Source organism: Crotalus tigris, unplaced genomic scaffold (assembly GCF_016545835.1).
Source record: "Crotalus tigris isolate CLP2741 ecotype Arizona unplaced genomic scaffold, ASM1654583v1 scf7180000019031.1477733, whole genome shotgun sequence".
Taxonomy (NCBI): domain Eukaryota; kingdom Metazoa; phylum Chordata; class Lepidosauria; order Squamata; family Viperidae; genus Crotalus; species Crotalus tigris.
The window spans coordinates 951610-974260 of NW_024097335.1; the positions used below are offsets into that span (position 1 = coordinate 951610).

Below are 22651 nucleotides of genomic sequence, written 5' to 3' on the forward strand. Positions count from 1 at the left end.
TAAGTACATTTTTAAATAGTGGCTGAAAAATCAGAAGTATAAAGATCTCTAAAAATAAGTGGTTTTAAACTGCGTCACGCCGAAACCACACCCACCCCATTGCCGGCAATGGGGGAAAAGTCCCGATATGCCATGCGACATCACATGACATCACGAGTTTGACATGCCTGTTCCATACTAAAAGAAATATTCAATTCTTTGTTTTTACTTCTGCAATTTTTATGTTAGGTAAACCATCCTGGGAGCATGTGATGAAAATGATACAGAAAAATTAAAGCTTTCTAAATAAATACTGCAGCTAGAGCATTATCAATCACAGAAAAAAACCCTCTGAACACTAATATAAATCCATCCCCAACCAGAAAAATACACATACAATTATATTGGTTAATCTATAATGCATAACACCGCACAAATCATTTCTGAATGAGCCACCCAGCTAAACCACTATTTTATAGAAAATTAAGGGATCTGATAAAAAAAAAAAAACAGCTTTGAGTCTTTGACTGAAAGATAAACATTTTTAATTTGAATAGCTGTCCTCATAAGTACACCTGAATTACTTACACAGAAACACTGACATATTTTTGAAGTACTATTAGGGTATTCCATTCAAGGCTTTTAATTTCAAGAAATATTCAATCAACTGGTTAACAAGGACAAAATGTTTGCAGATCTATTTGGCTTGAATATGTTTTAAGAGGCACTAAAATCCCTGCAAGTCTTCCCTTCTGGCTAAGCAAATGTGTCACTCACTTTATGCTGAGAATGGTATTCAAGGCAACAGTTTATTTTTCAACGCACACATGATTAAATACCCAGAATATTTTTTTTAATGTCACAAATATTTTAAATCATACAAAAGAAAAGATTCAATTTTACAATAATGCAACATTAACAACTGTGAAAAGCAATTTAAAAATGCATTTGCTTCTTGGAATACAACCACAGATACAAGTATGTGTCACAAATCTTTCCTCTTGGCCCATGGCTATCAACCATAGAAAAAAGGAATCACTAAATTCAATTGAGTCCCAAGAGAATAAATAAATGAATTATAGACAATGAATTGCTGCCATTTAAAGATATTGAAGCATGATTAAAAATTGAGAAACACCTTATCTACATTTTTATATTTCAGTTTATTATCTGGCAAGGGCTACTACATTTAGAAAGATTTCTAAAAAATAGCCACTGTTATTAAGTATAGGATAATATCAAAAAATGAATTGGCAAAGAAATTAGTTCTCTGCCACATTGTAGCTGCCTTAAGAAAAGACTTGCCAGTTTCCTTGTAGATGCTCCTACTGATTTAGAGATTGGAATATGTACATTTATATAGCAGATGTGACAACAGAGCGTAAACAGCTGCATCAATTAGAATTAAAATCATCTTCGCAGCAATCCTAATTCTTAAATTGGAAAATTTAAGGTGTGGTCAAACTAATCATCTGATACATGAATATGTTTGAACAATTTAGTAAATTTCAGAATAGGAATAAATGAAATGACCAGTAAGAAAGCAAATGCTTTTTTTAAATGATGCCACTTTTCACATCAGTATATTTAATTTCTTGCTAGATTGGATTAGATGCTCAAAACATTAACGTTACCCTGTTCAGTGTTTTTTTCCAAAGTGAAATGCAGCCAGTGCCCTGTTACCTTGCTCCCTTTTTCTCATACTACCTTTTAAAATAAAGCAGGAAGGGTGGCCAGCAGCTGGTCCCGTCTCTTCTGCCCATGACAGCTGTATCCACTTCAGCATAAAGAAAAACAAGGATGCTAAATATACACATACTTCATTAAGCAGCAAGGTTTCACAAAGAAAATTTTGTGGTTGAACACATATAGAGTGCAACAGATTTTGAAGGAGTTTGCATTTCATTCGCAGGAGAAATATTCATCTGTTTCTAATTCAAGACGAGAGGAAGCCTCTTTTATTTTTCCAGGTTTAGCATTCTTTGTGAAACCTCACTTTACATTATTTCACAACCCTTATGTCCCCAATTTACACAAGTTTAAATATAAAGCATTTAAACAGAACAGACAGTTGATGCAGGGAAAACGTGCTAGCCCCAAACCAGCATGAGTTTGTCAGCAGAAAATCTTCCTTCACCCTAGATAGGAACAATTGCATAAATGTGTGGGGGATAACATTCACTTACTTTTTCCTTATTTCTGAAAACTTCAAACTGGCATGCCACTTTCATTTTAGTAGTTTAGTGAAATGCAGGTCCCGCTTTAAGAGACCTACATGAGACTTTTAAAACTAAACAAAATTCACTAGACTAAAATATTTCTAGGTAGTCTTCAAAATGCATGCAGCGATGTAGTGAAAGAACACTGACATTACTAAAATGTCGGTTTATTTGCTTCCTTGCAGATAAGGACACATTATTATAGTAACTGAACAGCCAAGTATATGGACAAAAAATCCATCTCTTGTAAACTGGAAAACTTTATAGCAATTGCCTCATTACTAGGTTGTCAAAGCTGCGAAACTCAGTAGTTTACTCCACTAGAAAAGTCCAAGATCTAAAGTAAATGTTGAGGTATATTTTATTTCTTTAAAGATATACTCACATTGCCTCAGTCAAAAACAATGGTCTTGATTCCCCTTTCACCACGCAACACATTGCTAAATATCAATTTAGCAATGTTTTTCCCCCCCCCATAATCTTAACCTATTAAAATATTACATAAAATAATGTCTACAAGTATCTCATCAGGAACATGCTAAAAAATTAGAATGACAGGGGAAAGTAGTGCCATTACTTGAAACTTGATTAATCAAAATTAACTGATTCTAGGAAATGCCTCCAGAGCTACTTCTAACTCCTGGGCCAGGCCAAATATTTTTGTAAAGAAAAACAGGCTAAGTACCAATGCAAACTGCCCGATACCACATTACGGGAATATTATGGATCCTTACCAGGTTGCGAGGTGGCAAACGACTGTTCTTTTAACCCCTACACAACGAAGCCTGGCAGGGCAAGCACCTAAAAGAGAAACTGTCAGAAAAGTTTAATAGTAATGTATAACAGATGCCTTACAATTTCACATGCATGTTTTTTTTTTAAACTGCCTGCTGTGCATTATTACTATTTGGATGTTAAGTCTCTCCAGTGAAGACGTTGAAGTTTATGCATTTTATTTTCAGCTTCTTTTAAAGCAACAGAGCGGGCTAGATTTTTTTTTTTTAATCTATCCCACCGTTTATTCATTTCACGGGCCCATTCTTAACCACCACTGTCTACCTGCTTTCAAGAGTGCCCATGCTGCAGTTCAGTGACAAGAGCCGTTTTTGATCAATGTGTGCCTGCAAACATTTCAGCCATGACAACACCACTGAGGCCGTCCTGGACACCACCCCATCCTGACACGGCAAGATGATCTTCCAACACAAAGAGAGAGGGAAGTTTTGCATTTCTTCCCCCTCCACTAAAGCAAAGGCGGCTCTACCAACAAGCCAGTTTCATCATCACTTTCCCCATTTATCTAGGTTTTCTTTTTACATCCTCTTCCTCTTCTGTCTGTCTGTCTGTATCTCTCTCCTAACTGCATTCTCCGCTAGCACCCCCTGGATGACGGCAAGCAGGCAGAGACCCCCGAAGTATTTTTAAGTTCTGCGTAGGCCCGAAGAAGTAGAAATACTTGACCCTACATTTTGGAGATGAAGGAGGGGGCAGCAGCAGGAGGAAGAAGAGGAGCGGCCGCCCAAGTCTCCGAGCTGGCCGCCCGCTTGGCGCAGAGAGAGCAAAACTCCACCGAAAGGTGGTCGCGGTCCACGTGGAGGCAAACGCCGCCGGGGCTGCCGGACGACGGGCGCAGCTTCTCCTCCGCCGGGTCTTCCGCCCGGACCGGGAGCGCGTAGTCGTGGTCGCCGGTCTCGCCGCAGGCTCCGGCCGCTGCGGTCTCCTGGAAGAGGCTGGTGCTGATCCTCATGCGAAGCCCCAGGCTGCCGGCTCCGTCCCCAGCCAAGCGGCCGAGCAGGCGGCCCAAGGCGCTCTGGTTGGCCAGCACGGCCCGCAAGTAGCCCGTCTCCCGCTCCAGGTCGCGCAGGCGGCGGCAGAGGCCGCGGTTGCGGTCGCGCAGGTGCCGGTTCTCGGCGGCCAGGCCTTGCAAGCGCGTCTCCAGGCCCTGCACGTAGAGCTTCTTCTTCTGCCGGTTCAGACGCGCCGCCGCCGCCGCCTTCAGACGATTGCTGCCCGGCCGCGCCGGCCTAGAAGAAGACGAGCTCGAAGGCCGCGACGCCGACGCCGCCTCGGCCGGCGGACTCGCCCCGCCCCAGGCCGGAGAAGAGGCCTCGCCGCCGCCGCCCACCGCCGCCGCCGCCTCCAGCCAGGCGTCCAGCTCCAGCCCCGCCGGGAAGAGCAGCTCGCCCTCGTCCGGCTCCTCCAGGGAGTCCTCGGCCGCCATCGCTGCCGCTTCTGTCTCCTCTTCGGTCCGCCGCTCGGCCGCCGGGCTTGGAAACGAGCAGGCCGCGGCCGGCTCTCCGGGCTTTCCCTGCCCAGACGAGGCCGCTAAGAGCTGGGCCAGGCTGTGGCGCATAACAGCGACCGGGCCGAGCCGGTGCCCTGGTCCCGGCTGGGATTAAACGATAGGCCTTCCGGTCAGGCCCGCCTCAGCGCCGCTCTCTCCGAAGAGGGCGTGGGGAGGCGGTGGCGGCGCCCACCTTCGCCGCCGGCCTCACCCGTCCTTCTTCACGCGGCGGCCTTCCCCAACCGCCTACGGCGCGACTGCGCTTGCGCACGCTCCGGCGCTCTTCCTGTGCCTTCTGGGAGTAGAAGTCCGGCAGGGGGAGAGGCGTGGCTTCAGGTGGGCTGCTCTTTAACGCGGAACCTATTTAAAATTAGAATAGAATAGAGCTGGAAGGGACCTCGGTGGTCTTCTAGTCCAGCCCCCCCGCTCAAGCCGGAGAAAATTTAGTGAAGCAAATTTAGTGGCTCGTGAAACGCACAATGGGTGTACAACGTGTGACAATCTTTCTTGTTACTTTAGAACAGGGGTCTTCCAACTTGGTCCTTTTATGGCTTGTGGACTTCAGCTCCCAGAATTCCTCAGCCGGCGCGCCGGCTGAGGAATTCTGGGAGCTGAAGTCCACAAGCCATAAAAGGACCAAGTTGGAAGACCCCTGCTTTAGAACTTTGTATGTTTTTTGAAAACATAAAATTGGGCAAGTGGTAGTGAACAGCGGACTATTGTTTTATGGATTTTATTATTAGAGCGTTTTAGTCTGAGCAGTCTGTTGGATGTGTTTAGCTGTTCTTACGTGGTTTTTTTTTAGTTTTGTGCAATGCCTGGAGTTCACTGGAATTGAACTGCCAATTCAGATCAAATCAAACCAAGCACTGCAAATCATAGAAAAATAATTATTACTACTATGTACCTCAGGAAACTGATAATATTACAAAACAAGACAATTGGAAGGTCGTGAGCAAGAGAATTTAATAACTATCAAAGTTATACCCAGAAAATGTCATTGACATAATTCATATAGCAGCGTACCTGCTCAAGAGTCAAATATAATTTTGCAGAATTATTGCCATGACAACAATGGATGCTCAAAGAGGGGCGGGGGAAATGCCCAGGGCTGAAAGCATACACCTCAAAAATTTGAAGAAGAAAAAACCCAAGAGTGTTTCTTGTTAAATAAAAAAAAAAGGAAGATGAACCAAATCATGTGGAGCACTGGAATAGGACTTTGCTCAGGATCCCAAAATGTCTACAGCAGGGGTCCCTAACCCCCAGCCCGTGGGATGCCAGCAGCTGGTCCACACAAACAAACAAAGCCCCATCCGTGGAATGCAGGCAGCACACAAAACCACGTTCCATCTGATCTGTGGAAAAACCTTTCTCCATGCAACTAGTCCCTGGTACCCAAAAGATTGGGGACCTCTGCTCTAGAGCCGATCCTGAAAATACAGCTTTCTGTGCCTTAGACGATACTCATTTCACACATCCTCTATGATTAGAAGACAAAGTTAGTTCATGACTGGTCGAAAGCTATAGGAACTGAATGGAATTTCTAAGGAATATGGCAAGTGAAAGTTAAAATTTCATCTTTCTCACAACTTTTGGGTTTTGACAATTAAGTGGGTTACTGCTATAGAAATGGCTAGTAATTACTATTTGGTATAATTAAAAAGTTGATATCTCAAAGATGCTTTTTCACGAGGCAACTGGACTTCCTTGCTTTCCTTTGAAGACGTTTTGCTTCTCATCCAAGAAGCTTCTTCAGCTCTGACTGGATGGTGGGGGAGAGTCAGTGAGAGCTGAAGAAGCTTCTTGGATGAGAAACGAAATGTCTTCAAAGAAGAACAAGAAAGTCCAGTTGCCTCGTGAAAAAGCGTCTTTGGGACAACCATGACCTGGATGACTGAGAATCTCCATAAAAAGTTGATACTATAACTTCATTGACATACCTGAATGCACCAACAAATTTGCAAGTTACTGCTTTTTTATACATTTCTTTTTCCCTCTTCCATCACTTCATTTCCTCTATCCCACTTCCTTTTTTTTTATTTGTATTTTATATTAAGAAAAAAAAACTTTTAGTAAAAATATATTTAAAACATATGGCAAGCGAAGACAAGATCTCAGGAGTTATAATCAAATTTTGCCAGTAATAATGGATCACTGAAATCCCTAAATGCAGCCACTAGATCAGTAATAGGCCAGGCTAAGTGTTTTCTGTGAATATAACTGAAGCATAGTTACAGAGATTAAAAGCTTACATTCTGTTTCTATTATGTTCTAAGCCATAGTCTGGTTTAATTATTTTGACTTTCCTCTGTGATGGGAACCAAGACCTCTTAAATTTGTCAACCGTGGTTCATAGCTCAGCATTTTGTTTGAATCCAGCAAAAGTATGGCTTATTCAATGAACCATAGTTAAACACTGTCAGCTTTCTTTCAATATCAGAAGCTTTTCCTCAAAACATCTTGCTGCCTGTTTGGAAACTAGCTCCTCAACAAGGCACTTCCTTCACCTTATGGCTGTTGCACTGCTCCTTTTCCTGTTTGTAAAATCCTGGGGTTTGTAGAATCAAAAAAGGAGCAATGCAGGAAGCCAAATTTAAACACTAATGGCTGCCTTAGTTCTACCTGAACATATCTAGAAACAGGGAGTAGTGATTCAGTGCTTAAAGATGCTGAACCTATCAGCTGGAAAGCTGACAGCCTGGGTTTGAGACCCGAGCTCCGTGCAATGGAGTACACTCCCATTCCTTGCACCAGCAGTTTGAAAGCATCAGTTGTGAGTAGATAAATAGGTACCAGTTTGGTCCGAAGGTAACAGTGTTCTGTGCTCCTTGGCGTAGAGCAGGGGTCCCCAACCTGTGGGCCGCGGCCAACAGGCTGTGGGACAGGGTGGCCAATGCACGTCCGTGTGCTCACCCCCTCACTTGTGCTGGTGCCACGGCTGTGGGGGCACAAAAATGGGATGCCGTACCATGGGTGTGAAAATGTGCCATCGCTGCCACGCCTCAGGGCGCGAAAACGCCGCTGCAACGCAGGGCGCAAAAAATACCACCGCCACGTTGCAAGGCATAAAAACAGCCACCACTGTGTCATGGGGCGCAGCAACAAGGTGCTGCGCCACGCAAGAACAGGGCAGGGCTAGCGAGTATCACAAGGGGACTAATCCCACCTCGTTTGCAGCATGCACATGCTTGTGGCCCCGCGCGCACACGCACATATGTGTAAAACACTTCCTCCTCACTTTTCCTCCGGTCTGCCAACCGACAAAAGTTGATGACCTCTGGCGTAGAGTCATGAGATGTTGGCTCCCTCAGCTAAGAAATGGACATGAACACTGCCCCCTAGAGTTGCATGTCAACGCTGCTAATATTGAATATTCTTGTTTTGACAATATATGCAGAACTGTCTGGTATTTTTAGAGTTAAATCAGGTGACAGCGAAAGGGGAGGGAAAAAGAAATGGAAGTGAATCTTTGCCCTCCAAGTTAATTGGAAGATGTGAATCATGACCCCAAAATAGGGGAGGGGAAATGCCTGGAATGTTATGTGCAAAGGAAGGGAAATTCAGATCTTAGCATTTCCACCATGCCGTGCTGACATCTCTGTAACACTAATAAAGGCATTTTAGGTTAAAAAAAATGCCTGAAGGTTCTTTGAAGTGTTTTGTTAATCAGACACATGACATTGCACACAACTGGACAGGGGAAACCTTTACACGTTTACCTTTATCTAGGAAAGGGAGGACCACTACCAGGCAGAGCTATTTAAACTGATCCAGAAGGATTCCCAAACTGCAACCCTCGAACAGGCAATCAACTTACTCAAAGACAAATTCCTGGAGTTTAGGTTCTGCGATTGTCCAGATCAACCGGTTCTGGCTCCAAGCACCAAATCCAGCAGCAGCAGGCACTCAACCAGCTCCTGCCCCATTGATACTGTCTGTCCTGGTGGTGCTAGTGGCCCCAGTGGCACCTGTCGCTCCACCAGCACTAGGGGCAACTGTCCCCCTAGCACCGGTCACCTTCCCAGGTCAGGGAGGGTGCCAACCACCAGGATTAGGTGTTCCCAATGAATCCCACTGCTCTGCTACCTGTACCGCCAGGAAGATTTTCCTAACATTCACCTGAAATCCGTCTTCTAAATTCAATTCCATCCAGAATTGTGGCTACAGGTAATCCTTATGACCACAAAAAATATTTTCTGTGGCTAAGCAAGGTGGTTATTAAATAAGTCCCACCTGACTTTACAAGTGTTACCACAATTGTTAGCAAATCACTGCAGTTGTTAAATGAATCACACAGTCCTTCAACAAAGCCGGCTTCCCCCATTCACGTTGCTGGTTTAGAAGCCAGCAGGGAAGATCGCAAATGGTGATCATATGACCCCGGGACACTGCATGCTGGTTGCCAAGTGCCCGACTTTTGATCATGTGACCATGGGGATGCTGCCACAGTCCTGTGCGTGAAGACCTGTCGTATCTTCGAGCAGTCGCTAAACGAATGGTTGAAAGTCGAGGACTACCTGCAGGCCAGTCAGCAGCATCTTAAAATGCTTTTAGTATAACCCAAGCGACTCCGGGACAAAAATAAACATGTTAGAAATGGCACGAAGGTTTAAATGCAAATTCTCGACTTCGGACTGGAAAGCGTTATTATCCAGACACATTTATTGTTAAGATATTCTAAATATTCAACATCTCTCTGGGCTGAGTGGTCAACATAGCAATGGCAACAACCCACGAGTGATCATTCTATCTAACTCTGAATAAAAGATGTTATATTTAGCAACTACATTAGGAAAAAACACCCGATCTCTTAAAAGGTGAGTCTTTCCTTAAAAGAAGGCTTCAAGATGGACAGGAAACCTTAACTATGCTCATTAAGCCATAAAGTGACGCAGTTTGGTATTTAACTCTTTCTCTTTGTTCAGCAATTCTGTGCTGTGCTTCCTGTAAGCTTCAAAGTGCATCCGGAGCTCCGAGTAGGCTTGTTCTGCCCCCTCAAGACGGCGCTTTAGATCTCTAACTCGTAGGTTACTGTCCACCATTGCAGCTTCTGTCTCAAACTGTAGTTCGGCTGCCTGCTTGGCCTTCTCCATATCCTCCGCCTTCTTCTCTAGCTGAAGGATCTCCCGTTGCTTTTCCTGAAGCACCTTGCCTCTCTCCATGGCCAAGTTCAGCAGGTCCTCCTTCTCCTTTGTGAGCACCTCCAGCTTAGCTTGCAGGCTGCTCTCAGCTTCTCTGAGTTGCCTCTCTGCTTGTTCCAGTTGGTCAAGGACCCGTTTCTGCTTCTTCTCCAAGACGTCCAGTTGCCTTTTCAAAGAGTCTGTTTCCTTGGTGTAGACTCTGGTTTGTTCTTTCTGGGCCTCCAGAAGTTCTTTCTCTCGTTCTTCGGCTGAATGACAGTGCTGTTGATAACTTTTCTTCAAGGCCTCCATGTCCGTGGAAAGTTTCTTGAATTGAGAAGAAAGCTGGGCCAGCTCTGCTTCTTTATCTTTCAGAGGCTGGCTGAAGAGGCTTTCGTTCTCTTGACGCAGGTGGCTGTTTTCTTCTCGGAGTTGCTTATTCTGTCGTTTGTGCTCGTCTTTGAAGCGGATCATTTCTTCGTGGTTGGCAGCCAGGTCCATAAAGCGCTGTTCCAGATGCTGGATGCGTCGTGTCTGATTCTCCAACCTCAAAGCATCTCCCATTCTCGTCTCCTCCAGCTCGGCGTTGATCTGTTCCAGCGTCTTGCAGCGCAACAGTTGGTCGTCAGCTCGTTTCTTGAGGATACAGATCAACTGAGACTGTTCGTTGAGGCGCGAACGCAACAGGGCCTTCTCGCCCTTCTCCTCATCAGACAGACCATGGAGCTTCTCCAACTGGTCAAAAGGATCTCCCATGCTCCATTCTAGCTCTCCTTCCATCTCTTTGGATATTTTCGGATTCTTCCCGTCCTGAGGCATATCAAGAAACGATTTTTTTTGCTGTTCCAGACACAAGTTCCCCAGTAGCTTTCTTCAGGTGAACATTCAAAAATTCTGGACTGCCCTTCAGAAGTTCAATGGGTCCAAATGACAGTTGGTGGAGAAATTCCGAGAATTCTGTGACATCACAAGCTTAGAAGGCCCCAGCTTTCCAGAACCAACCTACTAGTTTTCTCCTATGTCTTGATCCTCTTGACTTTTTCACTGTAGGTGAAAAACATCCGTTTGTGTTCAACAGAGAAATGATGTAACTCTTCAGTGTAATCAGGGACAAAAGAAACAGCACGAAATCAATCCATATCTAATAGATTTTAAGTTGGGTCAGTTCTTGTTATCAGTCAATTCCCAATAAACAATACTCTTAAGAAGAGGTAAATGTTCATCTTTTCAACTGGTGCCTTCTCAAATCCTCTCGAAGAAAAACACGAACCATACTTTTCAAGAGATGCTTTTGCGGCCTTCCTAAACCTGTTTATTCAAAAACACAAAGAGAAAGCAGAAGATGATCGTGCTTCCTTGACTCCTCTTAATTCAAAAGCTGCTTTACCTCCATTTCAAGGTGTCCCAATACGCTGGGATTTCTATGGAATACAGATAGCCCTCGATTTACAACAGTTCTTTTAGTGGCCGTTCAAAATTACAACGGTACTGAAAAAAGTGACTTAGGACCAGCTTTTACACTTATGACCATTTCAGCATCCCCATGGTCATGGGATCAAAATTCAACCGGTTGGCAACTGACTCATATTTATGACGGGTGCAATGTCCCAGGGTCACCTTTTGCAACCTTCTGACAAGCAAAGTCAATGAGGAAGCCAGATTCACTTAACAATCATGTTACCTAACAGTTACAGTGATTCACTTAACAACGGGGGCAAGAAAAGTCGTAAAAAGGGATAAAATTCACATCACAACTGTCTCACTTAGCAACAGAAATTTGGGACTCAGCTGTGGTTGTAAGTTGAGGACTACCTGTGTATAAAAAAGTTCTTAAAAGGATTGCCAACTTTCATAAACGTTTACTCAAAAACATCCCACTCTATTTATTGGGATTTCCGTCTGTTTTGTGAATGCTGAGTACCTCTGGAAATAGGGGAAATTATTGTTGCTCTCTTTCTGCATCAAGGTTGGGGTTTTTCTATCCCAACTCTAATGCAGGGGTCTTCAAACTTGGCCCTTTTATGACTTGTGGACTTCAACTCCCAGAATTCCTCAGCCAGCATGCCAATCCAATCTGAGCTATAGTTTTCAAACTATAAAGATGCCACCTGTTGAAACTCCACTCAATGAACATATAATGGGGGTGGGAGTTAAGTCTTTGTCCTTTGTCATGCTTGTTCTTTAATCCTAGAACAGTGGTTCTCAACCTTTTTAATGCCGCGACCCCCAACCGGTCGTAAGTCAAGTACTCAACCGGTCATAAGTCGAGGACTACTCAACTGGTGCAGCACCGTTTGCAGAATGGGACTTTTGGCGGGCTCAGCAGGGCAGAGACAGCCTGGACAATTCCTATTGGCTTTTGAAAGCCAATAGAATTACACTCTATTCAAGAGAGTCTAATTCTATTGGCTTTCAAAAGCCAATAAAATAAAAGGGAGTAGCACAGCTAAGGAAAAGGGGAAAAAAATGGCGGACTGCGTTGTTTGGCGATCCCCGTGAAATGATCGTTCGACCCCAAATGGGGTCCCGACCCACAGGTTGAGAACCACTGTCCTAGAAGCTTTGTTAAATTACTGTCTCTAGGTAAAACAGTGTAGTTGTTAAAAACCAAAAATGGCTCAACATAGATACTACAATGCTCTTTCCTGGAATCAATATAATAGAGAATTCTTTAGGAAACACTCCATCATGTTAAGTAGACTGCCTATTTACAATGAAAAGGCATATAAGGAGTAGATGGAGCTTACTAGAGGAAACACAGGGGGAAAAACATGCTTACAAAGAATACAGGACATAGAATAATAAAACTGGAATGGACCTTGGAGGTCTTCTAGTCCACAGGTCGGCAACCTGCGGCTCCGGAGCCGCATGCGGCTCTTTGAGCCTTCCCCTGTGGCTCCCAGCCTCCTCTGCCTTTGCAGAGAGAGACAGAGACAGAGAGAGGAATTGCGCTTCCCTGCTTCTCTCTCTCTCTTTCTGTGTGTGTTTTGTGTGTGTGTGTGTGTGTGGTGTGTGTGTGTGTGTGTGTGTGTGTGTGTGTGTGTGTGTGTGTGTGTGTGTGTGTGTGTGTGTAAAAAAGAGAGTGCACTCAGTGTTCTCCGAGAAGCTGAAAAGCTTTCTGGGCGGAGCTCCTCCCTTTGCTGCGTCTCTGCAGGAAGCAGGAAGCAGGAAGGGCAGGAGAGAGCTAGCTAGCCCAGCTAGGCTGACTCAGGAATTCTGGGAGTTGAAGTCCATGAGTCATAAAAGAGACGAGGTTGCTTACCCCTGAGATTGTTGGAGAACAACTTGAAGGTTGCCAGGTGAGCAGCAGATAGGAGGGGGGGGGGGAGAAAGAGAGAGAGAGAGAAAGAGAGAGAGAGGGGGGGAGGGGGAGAGAGAGAGAGGAAAGAGAGAGAAAGAAAGAGAGTGGGGGAAGAGGAGTGGCAGACCAAGGGCAGAGAGGGAGGGAGGGAGAGAGACAGAGAGAGAGACTCTTTTGACATCTAAAATGAAGATAACACTGCATATATCCTTTTTTACCTTTGTGTGTATGTAATTTTATTCTCTTAAAGCATTCTCTTGGTGATCATTGTTTTAATAGTATGGATATTCCCAAGAGTCATATTTTTACTTTTATTTTTAATGTGTGTGTGTATTTGTGTGTGTATATACACACACACACACACACAAACTCTCTCTCTCTCTCTCTCTCTCTCACACACACACACACACACACAAAAAAAAAACACCTATAATAAAGATAAAAAAGGATATATGCAGTGTTATCTTCATTTTAGATATCAAAAGGGTTTTGCGGCTCCCAGTGTTTTGTTTTTGGTGGGAAACGGGTTCAAGTGGCTCTTTGAGTGTTTTGGGTTGCCTACCCCTGTTCTAGTCCAACCCCGTCCATAGCAGGAGATCCTATACTATTCCAGACAAATGGCTGTTCAATTTCTTCTTACAAACCTCCAGTGATGGAGCACCCACAACTTCTGGAGGCAGGTCGTTCCACTGATTAATTATTGCCACTGACAGGAGATTTCTCCTTCATTTGAAATTAATTTTGAAAAATGTTTAATACTCTCAAAGTTAAACAGTTAAGACTTGGACGTGAGATTAATAAACATTAATGCAAACTTATCTGATTTTGTCCGCTTCTCCATTTTTGCCATCGTTGTTTGAGCTACAGGTCCTGGATTTGATCATTCTTACACACATCCATTTCATTTAGAGAATTATTAGAAAGAAAGTTTACATTAGATCAGTAAACTCTCTCCTTACCATGTTTTTATTCTCTGACTCTCTTGAAATGTCCTGACACTCTTCTTGAGTTTGCATCTCCGTGGAAACCTAGACTGCAAACAGACTCTAGCTGTTCCTTTTAAAGCCTCCAAAGGGGGGGGGGGGGAATGAAAGTTTTGGCTGTCCCCATGCAACAAATATATATTTTATTTCTCCAGCACCAGATTGTAACTCTTGAAGATTACTGCTGACCGGACAATTAAGAAAGTAATAAAGGTGAAACATATAAAGCTAGCAAAAAAGACAACCTTTTCGGCAAGTGTGGATACAGATGGCTTACCATTTAAATAGCTGAAAGTGTGCCCCTGTCTATATCTACTTAGAAGCCAGTCCTGCTATGATCAATGATGAATGGAGCTTATCGATGATCAAATATTAAGAGTGCAATCTCATAAGGCTTCCACAGAATTGAATTCCACTGAGTTCTGTAGAATATCACCCAAAGGGACAATTGCAAATTTGCAAGAACTGATACACTGGGACTGCAGTTGATTCAGAATAATTCAGGGTTTGAAGGGACTTTAGAGGTCTAAAGTCCAACCCTCTGCTCAGGCAGGAAACCCTATACCAGTGGTTCTCAACCTTTTTAATGCCGCGACCCCCAATCGGTCATAAGTCAAGGACTACTCAACCGGTCGTAAGTCGAGGACTACTCAACTGGTGCAGCACCGTTTGCAGAATGGGACTTTTGGCAGGCTCAGCAGGGCAGAGACAGCCTGGACAATTCCTATTGGCTTTTGAAATCCAATAGAATTAGACTCTATTCAAGAGAGTCTATTCTATTGGCTTTCAAAAGCCAATAGAATAAAAGGGAGTAGTACAGCTAAGGAAAAGGGGGAAAAAATGGCGGACTGCGTTGTTTGGCGACCCCCGTGAAATGGTCGTTCGACCCCAAATGGGGTCCCGACCCACAGGTTGAGAACCACTGCCCTATACCATTTCAGACAAATGTCAATCTCTTCTTGAAAACTTCCAGTGTTGGAGTATCCACAACTTCTGCAGGCAAATCGTTCCACTGATCATTTGTTTTAATCAGGGGTCTTCAAACTTGGCCCTTTTATGACTTGTGGACTTCAGCTCCCAGAACTCCTCAGCCAGCGTGCCTGACTGAGGAATTCTGGGAGTTGAAATCCACAAGTCATAAAGGGGCCAAGTTTGAAGACCCCTGGTTTGAACTGTCAGGAAATTTCTCCTTAGTTCTAGGTTGCTTCTCTTCTTGATCAGTTTCCACCCATTGCTTTTTGTCCTGCCTTCAGGTGCTTTGGAGAATAGCTTGACTCCTTCACCAACTTATAAATCTTCACCGAAAGTCATTTAGCTTATTTAAAGAAATCCTTTAATTCTTTTTCACGATCGACTTAAAAGACCACGCAAGACAACTGCACATATTTTAAATACATTTCCTGTTTTAATACATACAGTGTTTATTAAAGATTAAAAGAGTTTAATTCAAAACTCAGTACCAATTGATAAGCATGTTTTGTGGTGTCCAGCAAAAACAAGGTCAGGTTATACACAGCATAAAGATGCTTTCTGCCGAAATTTACACCTGATGAAAAAATTGGTCCCCTTGATGTTTATCTCTGTATCTTTCTGGCTCTTCTCGCCATCATACTCCAGCAAATCATATCAACTGGAAGCAACTGATTACTGCATTGTTTCTACTTTGTCATTTTTGCCACCATCAGCATTCGGAGTGGCAGAGTATCTTCCACCCAAGTGTTGGGAGAGTTGATCATTCTTTCCCATAGGTTGGCTTCATCTAATGTAGAATCCATCCAATCCACTGGAACGCCATAGCTTTTGCCTAATAAAGGGTTTAAACAAATGAAATTAGCAGCAAATATCAATTAGTTATTTGCATGATAATGCAGGATGTCCTCAACTTACAGACATTTGTTTAGTGACTGTTTGAAGTTACAATGGCACTGAGCAAAGTGACTTATAAACATTTTCCACACTTCCTGGGGGGGGGGGAGAGAAGAAAGAAAGAAAGAAAGAAAGAAAGAAAGAAAGAAAGAAAGAAAGAAAGAAAGAAGAAAATGAATGAAAAAGAGGGAGGGAGGGAAGGGAGGGGAGGGAGAGGAAGGAAGGAAGGAAGGAAGGAAGGAAGGAAGAAGAAAGAAAGAAAGAAAGAAAGAAGAAAATGAATGAAAAAGGGAGGGAGAGGAAGGAAGGAAGGAAGAAAGAGAAGAAAGAAAGAAGAAAGAAAGAAAAGAAGAAAGAAAGAAAGAAAGAAAGAAAGAAAGAAAGAAAGAAAGAAAAGAAGGAAGGAAGGAAGGAAGGAAAGAAAGAAAGAGAAAGAAGAAAATGAATGAAAAAGAGGGAGGGAGGGAAGGGAGAGGAAGGAAGGAAGAAGGAAGAAGAAAGAAAGAAAGAAAAAGAAAGAAAGAAAGAAGAAAATGAATGAAAAAGGAGGGAGAGGAAGGAAGGAAGAAAGAAGAAAGAAAGAAGAAAGAAAGAAAAGAAAGAAAGAAAGAAGGAAGGAAGGAAGGAAGGAAGGAAAAGAAGGAAGGAAGGAAGGAAGGAAGGAAGGAAAGAAAAAGAAAGAAAGAAAGAAAGAAAGAAAGAAAGAAAGAAAGAAAGAAAGAAAGAAAGAAAGAAATTTGTACCTGTTCCAAGTCCTATTCTAAGTCCTCCCAGGAAATGGTTGGCAAGTTTATTATGATCCCAGACAGTAAGTTCCACGCATGCTTCTTTCAAGTCTTTCGGTCGGAAGCCATCGTAAACCATGGTGTGGTTGAAGATCGGATCTGTCGTCTTCGCAACGGCTCTGGTTTTCTGACGGCTCTTTCGACTTGTATCCGGAAGAACGGTACTTTGGAGAACGGGCAAAAGAAATGATAACAAATACACTTTAGATCAGGGTATCCAACATAAGCAACTTTAAGACCTCTGGACTTCAACTCTCAGAATTCCTCAGCCAGCCTTGCTTGAAGTTGCCAAGGTTGGACACCCATGATTTAGATGGTATACTTTACAACAATACTACACGAGACAGGTAAAACCTAATAAAAAAAGTTTTATTAACATAATAATTATGTTATTATTAAAACATCCTGATGTTCTTGTGCGATTCCATGGCAATTTTTCAACTGTTCTACTACAGTACGGCATGACTGAAATACTATGTTGAACAACCTTGAGTGGAGAATTTCCAATCACACCCAATCAGTTCTGTTCCACAACGCAGTTGTCACACTGGAGAACATTCACTGTACTTAGAAGGTGACGGTAAAGGTATCCCCTGTCCAGTCCTCTCCTACTCTAGAGGGCAGTGCTCATCTCCACTTCCTAGCTGAGGAAACCAGCGTTGTCTGAAGACACCTTGATGATCGTGGGGCTACCATGACTGTACGCTGTGGTGCACAGAATGCTGTGACCTTCCCACAGAAGTGGTACTTATTTATCAAGAGCTTTGGTGGCATAGTGGTTTGAATGCAGTACTGCAGGCTACTTCTGCTGACTACCGACTGCCAGCAGTTCGATTCTCACCAGCTCAAGGTGGACACAGCCTTCCATCCTTCCGAGGTCGGTAAAATGAGGACCCAGATTGTTGGGGAAAATATGCTGACTCTGTAAACCGCTTAGACAGAGGGCTGTAAAGCACTGTGAAGCGGTAGATAAGTCTAAGTGTTATTTCTATTGCTACTCACAGTTGTGTGCTTTCAAACTGCTAGGTGGAGCTGGAGCAAGGAACAGGAGCTCACCCCACCGTGCAGCACTCAGATCATAAACCTGGGCTGCCAGCTGATAAGGTCAGCAAGTTTAACCACTTTAACCACTAAGCCTCTTTGCTCAGCGATGTACTTACCACTTCACAAAAGAATTGAGTTTTGGGCCTCTGAGCATAGGCAGGTCATTGCACTGTTTCACCCAAATGTGAACTTCGCCGGTAGCTGAAGTCTTTTTGCCTTTAAAACGGAGACATATATAACAGATGATTAACAGAGGGCTTTAAATATTAATTTTACTTTTGGGATGATCTGTTGATTGCTTTTATATATATATATATAGCAGAAGAGAATAACAGAATAGCAGGATTGGAAGGGACCTTGGAGGTCTTCTAGTCCAACCCCTATTCAGACAAATGGTTGCTCAGCCAGCAACAAGCCTTAAAGTTGTCAAGTTTGCCCTTGCACTACAGGCAGTCCTCGACTTACGAGCCCACAATTTCTGTGGTTAAGTGGACTGTCAAGGTTGCGACTAATGAAACACTTCAAAGAACTTCCAGGCATTTTATCCTAAAAAGTCTTTTTATTCATGTGATAAAATCTCAGCAAGGCATGGTGAAAGGATGCTAAGATCTGAAATCTCCACCCTCCTGGGCAGTTATTTTTGCTAGCATTTTCCCTCCCTTATTTTGCTGTCATGCTTTACGTTCTCCGATTAGTTTGAAGGGCTAAGGTTCTCTTCCAGTTCCCTTTCGGGGCTTTTCTTTCCTCCCTCACTCATCTGAATTAACTCTAAAAGTACCAGACAGTTCTTAATATTTTGTCAAAGCAAGAATATTCAATATTAGCAGCGTTGACATGGACATTTGTTAAGTGAGTTTTGCCCCACTTTACAACCCTCCTTGCCACAGTTGTTAGGCGAATCACCGCAGTTGTGAAGTTAGTAAACTGGTTGTTAAATGAATTTGGCTTCCTCATTGACTTTGCTTGTCAGAAAGTTGCAAAAGGGGATCACACATAGTCCCAGGACACTGTGACTGTCATAAATATGAGTCAGTTGTCAACTGCCTGAATTTTGATCACGTGACCATGGGGATGCTGCAAAGGTCGTAAGTGTGAAAAACAGTCCTAAGTCACTTTTTTCAATGCTGTTGTAACTTTGAACAGTCACTAAATGAACTATTGTAAGTCGAGGACTATCTATACAAGCAAATAAATATATACAGTGTATGTGTGTGTGTGTATGTCTGTATGTATATGTATACACACACACACATACACATAAATAAAACTGGAATACTTACCTCCAACAGGCTGTGGGACATACTGGAGAGCAATCTTTATCTCCCCTCTGTTTTCAAGATCTAATCCTTTTAAGGGTGTCTTCACCATTTGGAAAAAAACAAATGAAGAAATAAAGCAAAAACAGTCAACGCTTACGAAAAGCCTAATGCACACTCACTCTGTACTTCTGTAACTCTTTTCATCAAACAAAATGCCCAAATGAGTACAATCAGTCCCTGGGGCCCTCACGATCAACTACATAATGTGACCGGTCTTAAGTCAAGGACTTATGTTTACGTATCTTAATTTCCAAAACAAAAACTCTCCACCACAAAGCCAATATACATATATATACTGGATTTGTTTTAAGTTTTAATGGCAACAAGCTTTACGAAGGCAACAGAAGCACAGAAGCTTTGTACTTCAGGACATAAGTCATGATTTAGGTGAGGGTGAAGGTTCGTTCTCTGAGCTTGCAGGTTGGTGTCCAGGTAACGTCTTCAGCGGACTTGAGGGGATGTCAGTGTCCGTGCTCTTCTGTTGCATTATGGTGTGGTATGCTGGCTTGACAGCCGCGGATAGAAAGACACTACAGAAGGTGATGAGCACAGCACAAAACATCGTGGGCTGTCCCCTGATACCACTAGGCGCCATTGCTAGGGCCCGCTGCCTTAGAAGAGTGAGGAAAATCCTCAGGGATGACTCACACCCTGGTCAGCACTTCTTTACTCTCCTACGATCGGGTGTAGAAGCATCAACAGGCTGAAGAACAGTTTCTACCCATGGGCTGTCAGACTCCTGAATGGAAAATAACTCATGTATGATAAACTTGTGGGGCCGGCGCGTTGTGCACTAAGTTCACATGGTACAATAAGATTGTGTGTTTGTTGTCACTGTGAGTTGTGTTGGGGGGGCACACGAAGGGAGGCTCAGCCAATCTCATTGTACACATGTTGTACTTGGACAATAAAGGTTGATTTGATTTGATAAGGGCTTCAGGTGTGGGTGTGTCAAGTGAGGGTCTTGGGATGGGTCAGCTGTGAGTCATCAGGGAAAGGCTTGTGATGGGTCTTGTGATGGGGAGGTCCCATTAGGTGAGGGTCCCATCAGGTCAGGATCCTGTGATTGGTCTTGTGACGTGACCTCACCATCACAAGACCTACTGAAAACTAACACTGACATCCCCTAAACTCCGCTGAAGTTGTTAGCTAACCTGGTAACGCAACGTTCGGAAAACGAACCCACAAGCTCAGAGAACAAATCTTCACCCTCATCCTACACCCGAGCTACAGATATTCGCCACTATGGCAAACATTTTTTACATTCCTTGTAGTATTTGGGAAGATTGTGCTATGTCGGATACGGGAAGGTGACCCGAACAACATTTTAGCTCAGAGAACACACTTAGGAAATCAAAACTTACCCTTGGTTTCAATGGATACCAGATCATTTGTTTGTTCTGATTGTCACTCCAGTCCCAGTTGGCCAAATCCAGCTCCACTTCACCCAGGAAACTATTGCGCCCAAAAGTATCGTGATGCCAAACGGAGACATTCAAGCTTTGACTCTCCAAAATGGCTTTGTCAATTTTATACTGCAGATAAAGAAACAGACATAGTTAAGATGAAGTCTCCTTTCCATAGAGCAGCGGTTCTCAACGTTTGTGTGACGGCAACCCCCGTCACACAAACGTTCTGCGCATGCGCGACGCTGCGCGCATGCGCGGCGCCACCCCCTGAGGGAAGAAAATGGCGGATCGCCTTCTTTGGCGACCCCCAAAAAATGGTCGATCGACCCCAAATGGGGTCGCGACCCATAGGTTGAGAACCGCTGCCATAGAGCCTCTGATTTGTAGACACGACCCTACATTTTTCATGGTGACATTAGCATCCCTACCATCAACAGTCAGAGGTCGGGGCAGGGTTAGAAATGACAGCTTTGGTCCCCATAATACAAAAAAGATGTTGATGCTCTAGAAAGAGTACAGAGAAGAACAGCAAAGATGATTAGGAGACTGGAGGCTAAAGCATATGATGAACAGTGGCAGGAACTGGATATGTCTAGTCCAGGGGTAGGCAACTTTGGCTCTTTTATGACTCGTGGACTTCAACTCCCAGAATTCCTGAGCCAGCCATGCTGAGGGGAAAGGGAGAGGTTTCCAAGCTGAGCCATGCTGGCTCAGGAATTCTGGGAGTTGAAGTCCACGACTCATAAAAGAGCCAAAATTGCCTACCCCTGGTCTCGTCTAACGAAAAGAAGGACTGGGGTGACATGGTAGTAGTGTTTCAGTATTTGTAAGATTACAGAGAAGAGTGGTCAATCTCGAAGCACCTGAAGGCAGGACAAGAAGTAATGGATGGAAACTAATCGAGAACCAACCTAAAATTAAGGAGAAATTTTCTGGCAGTTAGAATAATTAATCAGTGGAACAACTTGCCTCCAGAGGTTATGGGTGCTCCAACACTGGAAGTTTTTAATAAGAGACTGGACTGCCTTTTATCTGAAATGGTATTGGGTCTCCTACCTGAGGAGGGGTTTGGATAAGAAGACCTTCAAGGTTCCTTCCAACTCTATGGTTCTGTAATTCTGTAATTTGGTTTCTGGGTTCCTCACTTTATTGTTTTGGAATACATTTTTTTATAAATATTTGATTAATTTCAAGTTTTACAATCATAAGTACTTAATAAACAATGTCGTGTCTCGGTTCCTTTGTCATTCAGTGGTACATATTAACTTTCACTCAAAATAGCCAATACTACAGCATCCAGTATTTCTCTGGTCCTCTCTTCTTCCAATAATAATCCTTTTTCCACACTAAGCAAATACAATTCTTACTGCTATCAGTACCTATATAATTAAATATAAGCATCTTCATCACATGTTTCTAATGTTATATATAGTGTCAATAATGTCAGTTTATAATATCTCAAATGTATTTGCAATCAAAGTTTCCTTATTCAATCCATATCCTGTTTTTTCTCTTTTTTTCAATTTTAATTTCCAATCAATATTCAAAATAACTTTATCAATTATCATTTTTCTCATAATCAATTACATTTGGGTAACTAAAAGCTTCCTTTATACTGACCCTCTTAGTATTTTTAAATTTCCCATCTTATAGAAAATTATGTTATCCTAGTTACAAATCGCATCCTTCTAATTCATAATGGTCCTTTTATTTCTAACAATTGTCTGTTCTTTTAATCATATTCAAACATCCATTAGATCAGTGGTTCTCAACCTTTTTAATGCCGCGACCCCCAACTGGTCGTAAGTCGAGGACTACTCAACCAGTCGTAAGTCGAGGACTACTCAACTGGTGCAGCACCGTTTGCAGAAAGGGACTTTTGGCGGGCTCAGCAGGGCAGAGACAGCCTGGACAATTCCTATTGGCTTTTGAAAGCCAATAGAATTAGACTCTATTCAAGAAAGTCTATTCTATTGGATTTCAAAAGCCAATAGAATAAAAGGGAGTAGCACAGCTAAGGAAAAGGGGGAAAAAAATGGCGGACTGCGTTGTTTGGCGACCCCCGTGAAATGGTCGTTCGACCCCAAACGGGGTCCCGACCCACAGGTTGAGAACCACTGCATTAGATGGTATAATACCTCATCTAATTAGTCAGGACCTCTATTTTCTTCAATCTTACTCTAGCTTTCTTCCTTTGCCAAATAACTTTGCAACTCAATGTGTTTAGATCACCAAGTATTTATTCCTGTTTCTGTATATATTGTATGGAATAAAAAAGACAATTTAATTAAAGTGTTTTTGTTAAAACACTTAATCCATTTATATTCGTTAAACAGCCT

At 43.1% G+C, this 22651-nt stretch overlaps 3 protein-coding genes across 12 annotated transcripts in view; all 3 read right to left on the bottom strand.

Moving 5' to 3' along the window:
* Positions 1 to 201: 201 nt before the first annotated feature.
* CREBZF (CREB/ATF bZIP transcription factor) lies at positions 202 to 4759 on the bottom strand. Of its 3 annotated transcripts, none has more exons than XM_039358608.1 (3): positions 3665 to 4759; positions 2933 to 3011; positions 202 to 1756 (listed from the first exon to the last, which is right to left on the bottom strand). In XM_039358608.1, the coding sequence occupies exons 1-2, from the start codon at positions 4549 to 4551 to the stop codon at positions 2963 to 2965; spliced, it is 936 nt and encodes a 311-aa protein (XP_039214542.1). In that variant the 5' UTR covers positions 4552 to 4759; the 3' UTR covers positions 202 to 1756; positions 2933 to 2962. The 3 variants fall into 3 exon arrangements, with proteins under 3 accessions (XP_039214542.1, XP_039214543.1, XP_039214541.1); XM_039358609.1 differs by having other exon boundaries at positions 202 to 2117; XM_039358607.1 differs by having other exon boundaries at positions 202 to 3011.
* A 4381-nt stretch (positions 4760 to 9140) lies between these two features.
* On the bottom strand, positions 9141 to 13927 carry CCDC89 (coiled-coil domain containing 89). Its single transcript, XM_039358576.1, has 2 exons — positions 13866 to 13927; positions 9141 to 10913 (listed from the first exon to the last, which is right to left on the bottom strand). The coding sequence occupies exon 2, from the start codon at positions 10422 to 10424 to the stop codon at positions 9360 to 9362; it is 1065 nt and encodes a 354-aa protein (XP_039214510.1). The 5' UTR covers positions 10425 to 10913; positions 13866 to 13927; the 3' UTR covers positions 9141 to 9359.
* Positions 13928 to 15272: 1345 nt separating this feature from the next.
* The window catches only part of SYTL2 (synaptotagmin like 2), a 72861-nt gene continuing 65482 nt past the window's right edge, over positions 15273 to 22651 (bottom strand). For all 8 annotated transcript variants that reach the window (XM_039358586.1, XM_039358583.1, XM_039358585.1 and 5 more), the window contains 5 exons: positions 20268 to 20438; positions 18865 to 18943; positions 17701 to 17800; positions 16499 to 16704; positions 15273 to 15693 (listed from right to left, as the gene is read on the bottom strand). In XM_039358586.1, the coding sequence (XP_039214520.1) occupies positions 15548 to 15693; positions 16499 to 16704; positions 17701 to 17800; positions 18865 to 18943; positions 20268 to 20438 (702 nt within the window). In that variant the 3' untranslated portion in view covers positions 15273 to 15547. The remainder of the gene's footprint in view (positions 15694 to 16498; positions 16705 to 17700; positions 17801 to 18864; positions 18944 to 20267; positions 20439 to 22651) is intronic.